The sequence below is a fragment of the Penicillium cinerascens genome (genome assembly GCF_028974065.1).
Source record: "Penicillium cinerascens strain IBT 15544 chromosome Unknown contig_5_segment0_segment0, whole genome shotgun sequence".
In the NCBI taxonomy this organism is placed as follows: domain Eukaryota; kingdom Fungi; phylum Ascomycota; class Eurotiomycetes; order Eurotiales; family Aspergillaceae; genus Penicillium; species Penicillium cinerascens.
The window spans coordinates 151,251-163,566 of NW_026695294.1; the positions used below are offsets into that span (position 1 = coordinate 151,251).

The following is a 12,316-nucleotide window of genomic DNA, read 5'->3' on the forward strand; positions in this document are numbered from 1 at the left end:
ACTTTTCTTCAATAGCACTCGAGTAACGGTGCACCTGTTCTTCAGACAAGATATTAGGTCTTTGCAATCGACTGAAGCTCCGAGACCAAAACAGTGGTGACTAAGCGGATCACATGGACCCGACGGCCCTCCGATTTTATACTCGTTTGGAGATATCGTCAAAATAATGTGGAAGAGGTGTTCAACTGGTGTGAAGTGTTATGGAATTTTTGGACAATTATTGAAGAGCAGAAGAGAAATGTTCAGATTCAAGGTTCAGTAAATACGAAACAAAATTGGTATCGTCGAATGGATTGGTAAATACACAAAATTATCAACAGAGAAAGAAAGGTAAGTGGTCGTGAGGGCTAAAAAAAGATCGTGACGGGTCATGAAAGAAGGAATATCTGAGTATCAGCGGCGGTGAGCCATGCGAGCCCCGCTAAGACTCGACTTGTCAGACAGCCAGCCGGACTCGATGTCCTCGATCATGTTGTCAAGCTGGCGGACATCGGCCCGTCTGTCACGCAACGAGCTTGGGGTTTCAAACCCACTGTACTCACTGCTGCGGGGAGAACTGACCCAGCTTTCTGGGCGGTAGTTGAATCGGTTCTGGTAGGGATTTCCCATGCTTGCGGCGGGAAACATGGGGGATAGGGAAGCGTCGGGCAGGTCAGACATATGGTTCTTGACGGCCCCGGCATTGAGTGCTGCCATAAGAGCAGCCTGGAGGATTTGATTTTGGCGTTCAAGGTTGGCAACTCGATCCTCGAGGAAGTTTGAGGCGCGGCCACGTCCCGCTTCAGTGCGGTAGCTGCTTTGAGACTCTCGCGAGCGATGTGTTGATTGGGAATATTGGGACTGGGGTGATACCGCCTTGTCGAAACTATGGTTGTTGCGACCCTGCGGTGTCAAAGGTCGGGCTGGATAGGGATAGCGAAGTCGACCATGGCTAGGTCGTGCATCGACAGCCTCAAAGCCACGGCGGACTGGATCTTGGCACTTGGAATATTTTTCAGTAGTACGTCGATCACGCACTGTCCGGGATGCGGGGCCGAAGCCCTCGTCGTCCGATGAGGGGATAGGAGACTCGCAGTGATTGAGCTCGTATGATTCTGGAATGCTCTCATGGCGGAGGCTGCTCCGAGAACTGTCGCTGCGGGAGATGATCGAGGCTCTATGGAACGTCTGACCAAGAGGCGCATCCAGGCTTCTTGCAGAAGGAACCGCAGCTCCCTTGGGAACAGTCAAGTTGCGGTGACTTCCTGGGTATTCAACCGGGGCCAGGGGAGGATTTGTTGGGAGAGATGCGGTCGGAGGAGGAGAGGGCAGACCAAAGGGAATGTTCTTCTGGTCAACCCGGGAGTTGATATGCAGACCCTTGCAGACGTGACGCTTTCCTTGAGGCTTTGTGGGAGTGAATTGTTTTCCCAAAACAGGAGAGTCTGCAACGGGTACCCCCTCTGCTGCTTTCTGGTCATCATCGCGTTCTGTTGGGCTTTCATGGAGATCGTGCATGCGAGGAACACGGGTACTAGATGCGCACCGCCTGGGGGTAGGCTGTTCCGGCTCCGTTGAGTTGGGGCGTTCTTGTGATGTGCGTGAGAGCAAGCTTTCATGATCAGCCGCCGCATCTCCTTCACCAGCATATCCGAGCACGGTTGCAGGGCGCGGCTCAGGCTCACGTGGGTCTTCGGCAATAGGCGAAGGTTGCGAAGGCTGCAAGTTCATAATTCTGAGCCCTGAACCTGAGCGCATGACCCGGATACTCGAGTTGGCTTTAACATCCAGAGGAGCACTTGCGATACGTTTAGCACCAGGAATGGATGGCAAAGGCCTGGTAGGTGCTGGAAGAGGGAAAGCTTTAAGGGTTCCCATTGCCAGTGATTGCGGCCGAGACTTGTTCTGGCCTTGAGAAACTGGCTCGTTTGTTGATTCGGTAGACTCTTTCGGGGGCACCAAAGCACCAGAGCAGAAGGGTTCCACCTCACCCTTTGTGGATTCCGACGATAGATTGTCAGATGACTGCTTCTTGTCTGCAGGTTTGACGGTAATAGGTGTCTCAGCCTGCGCATCTTTGGTCGCCGAAGGCTTGCCCGTGGGAGTTTGATATCGAGGCACTGCCGAAAGCCTCCATGCATTTTTGCTTGAGACTCGTGGTCCAACATCGGGAAAGAGTTTCAAGCTGGGCTGTGAGGGAGCTCCAGGCGGAGGCGGATTGGGAGGATGGTCTGGGGATTGAACTCGTTGATCTGGGTCTTGGCCTTGTTTCGGTTCACTGTTCACAGACTGATCTGACGACTCAATGGTAGGGACACTCGCAGGGGGGTTGCTAGGAGCCTCAGATGAGGGCTTGATCACACGCTCCACGGCACGAATGCTCGAATTGGTAGAGTTGGAAGGCCGGCGAGCGCAGCCATCTCCTGACTCACTACTCTGAGTGTCGACTGTAGAGGCGAGTGAAGATGCAGGTTTATGAGAATTCGGTGGATGAGAATCTGCCGAGGAGCTCGGCCGCGGCGGTGCTGAAGTCGACTGGGAAGCAGGGCCTTGATGACTTTGCGATGCATTCGAAGCAGATGGTTGGTAGGGCGGTGGTGACGAGTCGTCCGTCGATGTCAGTGAGACGGCAACGTCAACCATTGGATTGAAATCACCCAGGTCCAGGGAGGCCAGGCGACCTTTGTTGTCACCGGGAACTTTCGGATTGTCGCCCCTGTTCTCCTTTTGCAACCATGGCTGGCCAGTTGTTTCAAGATCGTGCCTCTTGGATTTCGATATCGAAGAACGATCGACACTGTTCTTTGATCTTGTCGACCTCGAGCTCGAAGCAGGTTTTGAAGATTTTGAAGAGCTCGACATAAGATATCCTTCCCTCTGAAGGGCCTCGATCTGTCGCTGTTGTTCTTCCTGTTTAGACTTTGGCGACGATGACAACTCCTTCTTCTGACGCTGGGTGAATTTCAGCAGACGGCGATGCAGAGGCTTCAATTGCTCTTTATCCACCTGATCATTTGGCGGGGATTGAACGACCGGCAGTGCAGTTGTACTGTCTGGGCTTGTAACAGCGGGCGGGGCGGGCATGTTCTGGGTCTGGAAAAATCGAACTAGATCAGACAAACTCTCGTTACGCCCCGGCCTCTCTGCCATGCCTGCCGAGCGGGCCTGGGGCCTTGGGATACTACCGACGCTAGGCTGGGGGCTCTCTGCCATAGCAGAGGTCGGGGAGGGCATATTGGAATGCCTTCGTTTGGGAGGGGGATCGGGCCGATAAGTCGGAACAATGGGACTCGGTGCGACGGCACTATCATGTATTGTATTCCAATACTGCATAGGGACATCAAATGGGCGGCTTTCCAATCCGACCAAGTGCGGGTTTCATGTGGGTCTGGAGACGGCGGCTCAGAAGCTGCAGGAGCTGGTTCTCGACGTCAGGGCATTTTCGTATTTCAAAAAAGAAAAGAAAAGAAAAGGAGAGAGCCAGGGAAGACGAGCCTACCTATACTGACAGAGAAAGGAGGAAGGAAGAAGACATATAAGTGGCAATGGAGCCCCACTCCACGACGGGGGTATAGTTAATGCAAAGACAGGGCAATATGTACAGCGATAACGAGAGGCGTCGTCTAGGATCAAATGAGAATGAAGAGCAAGTGAGCTGGAAAAGCCAACTGAGACAAGGCAACCGGCAGTGAGTGGGTTTATAACAGTGCAGCATTTAAAGTTGAGCTGTCATCTCTCATTTGGAGAGAGGGCGATCATGATGCAGGTAGCCAGGAAAGGGCACAGATATGGCTGAAGCTAGTCTCATTAGCTCGACCACAATGCAGGATCGTCCATCCAGGAAAGGCCATAATGTACAAACCCCGGTGGCAGTAGTTCGGGATCGGATGGCCGCCATATATGATACAGCAGCTGGTGAGATTGGCAAACTGGGAGCTAATGCAGGTTGTTGATTGGATCTGGACATATCGAGTATCCTGATTTCATCTCACGCAATGTGCAATCCCTACCATTTGCCATCGGTGCGATCAGGTCTGCATGGCCAGGAACCACCGGGAACGGGAACAGGAACAGGAACAGGAACAGGATAAAGAACCAGGACTTCCTTTCTTCCCCAGCGGCTTTTGGTGCACGCGCAAGGGTACTGCATCATTTCAACCCGATCGGTCAGTTGGACCCAGGAAGTTGGGCCACCCCTCCTGTGGAAAGTAAAAGACGTCAGGATGTGAGGTGTCAGGTCGCTCGCGTTCGCACCGCGCGGATCATTCCAAGGTTCCCGGGGCGGGTCGACTGAGCCGATCGGAGACTTGATGCAGCTCGATATTTGTGAGTGTTCATTAATTTGTGCGTCAGTCAGCGTCGGTTGCAAGAGGATGATGAGGGGAGACATTTGGATCGACGATTCTATTGCGAGTGATCGACCGCCCTTGCGTTTCGGATCTCCCACCTTCGCTATTATTCTCCGGTTTAAACCTTCGATATCAACGATTCTAGTCTCGTATCCGAAAATTGGAAAACAAAGTACCCAGAATCCACAAGTACCGGTGGGCCACATACAACGGACATTGGAAGACCCGCGATCTCCCTCAGCGGAGACTCTACTGCACGACACGACGAGATCTGTGATGAGATCTGTGACGAGATCTGTCAATCCTCTCCACCTGTCACCGGACGGCTACTACCCCACGGTCGGGGAATTTCTGGCTGGTTCTCCGGAATTCTCGGAGAACATTCTAACGAAATAATCATTGTGGGACTTAAACGTCCCAATGCTTTAATACAGATCTATGCATTGTACACGGTGATCCTCCCAGATCCTCAACGCCTTCTGATGCTGGATCGGGATACTTCCGTGACTCGAGTTCATTACGAGTCAGTTCCGTCCCGTAGTGAAACAGTGTTTGCGTCCTTGGGTATGACGTGGATGTCGGTGGAGAAAATAAGGAGCGCCCAGGGAAGGAAATGCGTGCCGTTGAGATGGCAGCCAAAGATAGTGGAAAGGGTGGAAATTCACAGAGAAAGGGAGGTGAGACACTACTTCCTCCGAGGTTTGGGTCGGATGAAGGGGTCCACTTCCTTCTTCTTGCGCGGTGGAGGGGGGCGAGGCCTGGACTGGGGTGCGTGAGGTGACTAAATAGATTAGATCGATAGATCAGAAAGAAGTGTTAAACGACCAAATAAACGCTTACCTGTGCGGCTCGGGGCGCCGACGGTTGGAGTCCCGGCATTGGCTGATTTCCGGTTGAAGGATAAGATGGGCCGTCGCGCGAAGGTTTGATGAGGCCCTGCGTGGGTGTTAGAGTATCGTGAGGGTGTCCAGTCCAGAAATTGCTACTTACACCCGGGGGAGCGGGGGTTCGCGAGCCCGCTGGGCCTTTAGGAGCGTTCTTCGGGGCACTCGGAGCACTCGCAGCACCTTTAGGAGCAGGATTCCTAGGAGCATGCGGATGACCTCCGGAAGCAGGGCCCCTTGGCGCGTTTGGCGGCGGCGCATTCGGGTGGTTGGTGCGCGGGCGCGAGGCCCGGGGTGCATCGGTAGTCGAGTCCGCTCGCTTGCGCTTGCTGTTCAAGCTCTCGGCGTTGGATGACGGCGTGTGAGTAGTTGCCTGCACGACGGGGACTTTCCGACCATGGCCACCCATCTGTCGCTGGCGCTGGCGCTCCGTATTTTGTTTCCGTTGTTCTTGCAGGTGGCGCTCTTCGTTCTGGAGGCGCAGCTTCTGATGCTTCGGGAGTGCGTTTGGATTCTGGCACTTGAGGGAAGAATGACCGATCTCGCCGCACTCGAGGCAGCGTTCTGCGTCGCAGAAGAACTTGGAGTGGCCGTACTCTTTGCACCGGTAACACTGTCCGCGAGCGGCTTCCTTGGCATCTGCGTTATCACAGTGATGGGTGTAGTGCTCGCCACTACCGCAGATTCCACACATCTTTGTTTCATCCAAACCCTTTGGTCCGCCGGAGGGCCCTTCGGGCAAAGGCATCGGAGGTGTGCCGCACGCAGAGGCCGACATTGAGACCGAAGGAGAGTCAAGTCCAACTGGCTCTGAGGATGGACGAGAGACTGAATGCATCGATGGCGTATCTCCCGGTGTGCCAGGGGCATCGGAAGCATCGATGTCCACCATTTCGACATCCTTGTAACCTGTAAATTGCGGCCTTTCCAGCATTCTGGTAATGTTGCCCTCGGTGTAGACATTGCGTCCCTTGGCATCATTGATGAGACCTCGCCAGAATTGACCCTGCATCAGAGCCTGTGAATTACCCAGCACCCACAACGAGGATTTGGCACGAGTAAGACCGACGTTCATACGGCGAATATCAGCCAAGAAACCAATACCCTTGTTCGAAGCACGAACGCAAGAGAAGATAATGATTTCACTCTCCCTTCCCTGGAAGGCATCGGTCGTATTGAAATCAATCTTCTTGAGAATGTCTTCACCGTATCTTGCCACGAACTGGAGCTTCATTTCACGCAGCTGGCCCTTGTAAGGCGTGATGATGCCGATCTTCCCCACAAAGTCGTAGTCCTTGACATCCGTCACGAGTCGCTCGTACAACTGCATCGCAGCTTGCAATTCCGCGTAGTTGATCAAAGAATGACCCTTAGTCGCACTCTGCTGCATGCCTTGGACATCGAAGAATCGGTAGGGACTCAACAGCTCGCTCTGATGCCAGGGACGGGCTCGAAGCTTGGCCATGTCGGCACCATCCTGGAGCTTACCATCGTAGAAAGTAAGACTAGGGAAGCGACTGATGTCCGGATGCATACGGTACTGGACGTCCAGCAGATGCACATCCTTGGGGTGGTTCTTCTGCATGCGAACGAACAAACTCTGCTCGTATTGGAATTTGGATGCCATCTTTGAGAGAACCGTTGGGGGCAACTGCTTCGGATCACCGACGAGGACACACTTTGAACAGCCGTACTTGAGTGGAATCAAAGCGCTCAACTCAATACACTGAGCCGCCTCGTCAATAACAACGGTCTCAAACTCGACGTTCATGGACTGGAACATTTCATGGCCGGAACCACTGAGAGTGGTGCAAATGACATGCGCTTCATCGATGATCTCTTGCTGGATGCGACGCTTGTGCATGTCGGCATTACGAGCCAAGGTATGAACCTGGTCGCGAGCCTTGTCGATGTCCGTACTCAATTGCGATCTTTTCTTCTTCAAGAGCTCAAACTCACGCTCAAGCTCCTCAGGGGCAGGCAGTCCCTTGGCTCTACACTCGTCCAGAGACGAACGGGTCTCCTTGAAACGAGTGTCGGTGGTCTTGTGCTCCTCGTACAGCTTTTGCATGTCGACGTTGCTGCCAGAGGCGGGGTTTTGGGTGAGACGGGCATTGACCATCTCGTCAAGGGTCACATCCAGCACCTTCGTATTGATTGCATCACTTCTACCCAGGCGAACAACCGAGAGCTTCTCGTGACGACCTCGAGTGGTCTTGACGCCGTCCTTTAATCGCATGACTATTTCGTCCACGGCGGCGTTACTGGGTGCACAGACCAGAATCTTTCGGGACGATGCTCGATTGGGGGCTTGATGGCCTGATCCAATTGAGATCGAGGTGTTGCCAAGGACATTCGTTAAGAGACTCCCGAGAAGGGCAACAATGGTCTTGGTTTTTCCGGAACCAGGGGGGCCTTGGATAAGAGTAAACGCATCATTATCCAAAGCGGATTTGATCGCCTTGGCTTGAGCGAGATTGATGCTGTAGTTGTCCATGATGGGTTGCAGCTTTGCGTCGGAGTAATTCAAGATAGGTGAAGGCTTGGCCAGCACAACTTCCTCACACAGATCATAGTACTGCAGGGCCATAAGGGCACCGTACTCTCGCTCTACCGGAGTTAAGGAGGTGACCTTGACTCCCCAGGCCGTGGAACCAGTTCCAAATGACGACAAGAACTTGCTGGATCCAGGATTCATACGGTACGTGACTTCCAGTTTACCACCCTTGCGATTGACGCCGCAGACGCGCGCGAGCAAATGGCCCACACTGGAATCGGCAGTGGGATTGGAGGAGCTGGAAAACAGGACCAGGTCACCTTCGCCGATAAAGAAGTCCTTTGGGGGCAGACCCAGGGGCTGGGTGCTGAATTCAATCCACGAGTCGACGGTCAAGCGGGACATGATCTTGACTTCGAAAGGTCGGAAGCCGCCTTCTTCCTTAGCCTGTTGGAATCCTTGCCAGGCCTCGAGAATCAACAAGGGTTCGAAAGTGCTCTGATAATCCGCGCAAGAGCGGAAGGTGTTAGATACGAGTGTGTAATCGTCGCGATCCAGGGTCGGCGGAAGGTCGCCACTTGAGAAGAAATCCCAGGACAAGATGGAGTGGTGGAGAGACGAAAGATCCGGGGACAGACGAGCACGCATGTCTTTCATCGAACGGTGTCGCTTGACCTTTTTAATGGGCTGCTGCTGCAACGACTGCTTCTTGCTCTGTTCGTAAGCGGCCACGGCATCTGGTTTCTTGGGCTTTGCGCCGAATAACTCTTTATCGAGTTCATCTTCACTCTCAGAATCCGTGTCAGACCCGGACGAAACCATCATACTCTCTGCAGGAATTGCATGATCTTTACCCTTAATGCCAATACCTTTAATGCCAGAGCCCTGCTCGGCAGTCTGCTCCGCGACACCACGCGCAGGCAGGCTCTTCTTCAATCTCGCCAGTTCCTCCATATCACGCTTCTTCTTGGCCGCCTTCTCACGCTCGCGCTTCTCACGGAAGGAGAGCACGCTAGTAGCGTCATCCTTGGGCCGTGGAGGCACGATCGACTTGGAGACGGGTGGGCGCCGGGCAACAGCCGCGGACGACATCTTAGCCTGCTCGGATTTTTGTTTGGCAGCGAGGCGGTCCTTGTTCAGTTCAACGGAGTGAGATAGTTCGAGAAGGGTCTTGACATTAATGTCGTCATCGTAGTCATCGTCCGAGGGGGCACGAGAAGAAGGACTCGAGATATCGGAGGGTTTGGCAAAGGAAGTAATGGAAGATTGCTTCTTGAGTGAAGCAGTGGAGGCAGTGACGACAGGTTTCTTGTAATACGCTTCCAGGGAACGTACCAGTTCTGCTTTGTCGCGCGGGGTGAGAATGGTTTTGATTGTTGCGTTCACTGCAACACCCTCAATAAAGCTCAATGCGTCCTGCTTTACTGTTGTCACATTCAATCCTCCCAGGCGCCGCAGTAACTTGGCTACTAAGCCGACCAGCGTCGTGGCCAAGTAGTCGTCCTTTAGACGCAACCACTTGACCATGGCACTCATCGTGGTCGTGGGCGACCTGAGGAAGTTCTCGGATGCAGCTTTACTGGCATCATCCCCTGCAGCACCTACGGCACCCAGGAAGACTCCATATTGATCGAACAGAAAGTCGGCAAACTGGATCGTGTCACGACAGAACTCCAGCATCACCGACTTATCATTTCCCCTGATGTGCCACGCCTCGGTCTCGTCGAAGATGGTGGTCAATGCCTGCCACAGAAACTCCCAGAGCTTCTGCAGCGACAGAATCTCTCGACGATCCGAGAAGGTGCGCGTTCGCAGCATGCCCGTCGATTGGTTACACAGAATCTCTACGATATCGGTGCCTGTGTGCAGCATTCTCGGGGCAGGGGCAAATGTCTTCATGTTGGAGATACGACGGAATGACCAGCTGAGGCCATACATGATTGTGGTGAAAAACTTTTCGAGCAGGTACGAGATGGCATCCCGCCTGGCGGAATGACCACTAACGTTCTTGATCAAGTCCACCGAAGCTTGGTAGGTGTTCAGGTCGGCTGCAAAGAGAGTGGAGATGAGCGCACTGCTGGTGTCTTGGCTTTGGAATAGGGTGTTAAGATGGTCTGGCCTGAACTCGGCGAGCCTTTCGATGATCTGGCACGAGAGGTGGGTGAGATGACCATAGATCATGTTGAAGTGAGTCTTCTCCGGGTTGTCCTCGCCTTTGGTGGGAAACTTCTCCAGGCCCACAAGTGGCAGAATTCCCAGCAGGGCTGCCGTTGAGAGAGTAAGCTTATCCTGACGAAGGTGTCTGATAACTGCGTCCCAGATGGGTCCCGTATAGGTAGACACGCCGTGAGAGAGTGTACCATGCTTCAGAATAACCTCATAATCACTCTTGAGGGATTGACATTCCAGAGCCAGGGCATTGCGGACGACATCCATACAGAGAGAGATGATATCCAGTTGCTTCCCTTGCTCGATATTGAAGGTTGGTGGGTCAAGGATGACGCTAATTGTATCCTTCAAGACATCCATGGTTTCTTGAAGCACCACGCGTTCAACAGAGCCTCTTGAAGCTTCATGGTCTGTAAAACGGCGGAGAGTTTGGAGAAGGCTAGTCAACCCAACATGGAAGCAACGATAGCGAGCCAGGTTGGGATACTGGGGATCTTGGAGGCGTTTCAACAACTGGCCCACCAAGTAACGGCAGGCAGATGGCTGATGGACTCCTTTCAGAGAGTTCAGGAACGGGTTGATCCACGAGAGCATGTCCTTCAATGCAGACCTCTCGTACGCCTCGCCTTCTGTCGTCTGGAGGAGGAAGGCCTTGAATTGCGGGTTGTGGATGGTATGTTCCATGATGGCCTGAGGTGAGATGGTCTGCATGGCATCCCAGAAATCAACTGGAGCTTTCTCCAGTAAAGTCTGAATAGTATTCAAGAGGAAGCGCAATCCGGGGGTTGGCAACGCTAGGTGATCCACCGACAACCGGCAGGGGTCAATATCCAAAGCACGAAGTTGGTGAGTGATCTGTTCTTTGTCCAACCTCCGTACGATAAGCTGCATGCCCCGCCACAAACGCTGGATAACGGCAAAATGCGCCTGCATGGGCTGCTGCATTTGCGGCAGAGAGGCAGTCTGCAGCGCACTTAGGAGGCCATCTCGAATGGCCCAATCAAACTCCAGTGCGGTAGGTGGACGAGCATACCGCATCCACGTTTGAAGAGCCCATACATTGCGTTGTTGGACCGGGTCAAAAAGGAAGCGGGTGACAGCAGGGACGTAATCAGAGATCTTCAGACTTCGTTTCGTTTGAATGAGCTGGAATGGCTCATCGAAGTACTGCTTCAGATAGCTGTCATTTCGCAGCATAGCTTCACAGCTCAATGTCTCGAATATGGACAGCAAGCCAGCCCGATCCAATATATCCAACGCAATTTTCTCTCGCGGGACGCTTCTCAGCTGTGTTGTGGCCGTCGTCAAGTTCCGAATGATACGCTTGACGTCCCATTCGTCAACCTTCTGGGAGAAAGCGTCGATGTCCTCTTCCTGATAGTTCTCTTCCTTCAGCTGGTCCATGAGCCAGATCTTGCCGGTGTAATATTGCTTGATGCAGAGGTCGCATTTTTCCAACGTTTCGTCCAATTTGGACAAAACCCAGGACTGAAGCTCTTCCACGCCATCTGCACTGTAGGCAAGAATACGCATGGACGAGAGAAATTTCTCCTTGCGTGCTGTGGCTTCTGCGACCCGGGCCTTGACGCTGATTCCCTTTTCGTCCACTTGGTCCGTATCGTCATATCGTGCATAGTCGTCGTCGTTCTGTCGCGGGCATAGGAGGTGAGTGCCCTCTGGGAGAGCTTTTAATTCTCTAAATGAGATAAATCGTGGTCAGTGTCGGCTAGCATTCCACAATCCTTTGCAGCTTACCCTATCGCATCCACAAACTCCATAGTTGCAGTGACACAGAGGAGAGATACAGAGATTCAGACTGAATTCCACCGCACATTCCTTGTTCGCAACGATGGTATCTTAGAGCATCTCTTAAGATGACTGATGGGCCTGAGAAATGTTTGTGTGCGGATGGATGTGTTTGATCTCGGTCGTGGAGGGAGATGAAGAATGGTTGTTTGGGAGTGGTGATCGGTGAAAAAATAAAATAAAATGAAGGGCACCACACAGTGTTCCAGCAGCGAAGCTTCTAAGCAGAGACGCCTTGCAGAAATAGGAGAACAAGGTGAAGTTAAGCTCTAATCAAGAGCTGGAACTTTCCGGTGCTGAAGAGCCCCTGCTCATCTACCAGTCGCAAAGAACGATGAGAAGCATAAAATGACCAGATGAAGCCAAGATCAAGCAGGGAGGCAGGCTTTTCCGACCAGATGCTACAGCCCTCGAGGAGGTGTCGAACAAAAGGAACCTTGGAAAATCCCCAAGTAACAAACGCGGGCAGAACTTGGCAGATCGCACAGGCGGTGAGCCACCTGGACGCGTTTACGCGCTTCACTTGAACCCGAGTGGGAATCCTATACGTCTACATCTTTCACTATTCACTAGGTATACAGGGCTGCTTCACCCTGTGTTATACGATACTTAAAGTGCACAGAATTCATAAA

At 52.9% G+C, this 12,316-nt stretch overlaps 2 protein-coding genes across 2 annotated transcripts; both read right to left on the reverse strand.

The window, feature by feature from the left end:
- Nucleotides 1-393: 393 nt before the first annotated feature.
- On the reverse strand, nucleotides 394-3,213 carry N7498_004531 (uncharacterized protein; the record flags this gene model as incomplete). Its single annotated transcript, XM_058451593.1, has 1 exon — nucleotides 394-3,213. The coding sequence occupies one exon, from the start codon at nucleotides 3,211-3,213 to the stop codon at nucleotides 394-396; it is 2,820 nt and encodes a 939-aa protein (XP_058308131.1).
- A 1,800-nt stretch (nucleotides 3,214-5,013) lies between these two features.
- N7498_004532 (putative tRNA-splicing endonuclease) lies at nucleotides 5,014-11,656 on the reverse strand (the record flags this gene model as incomplete). The annotated part of the gene is made up of 4 exons (XM_058451594.1): nucleotides 5,014-5,109; nucleotides 5,169-5,264; nucleotides 5,319-11,574; nucleotides 11,634-11,656. 4 exons carry the CDS (start codon nucleotides 11,654-11,656, stop codon nucleotides 5,014-5,016), a joined length of 6,471 nt encoding a protein of 2,156 aa, XP_058308132.1.
- Between the last annotated feature and the right edge of the window lie 660 nt (nucleotides 11,657-12,316).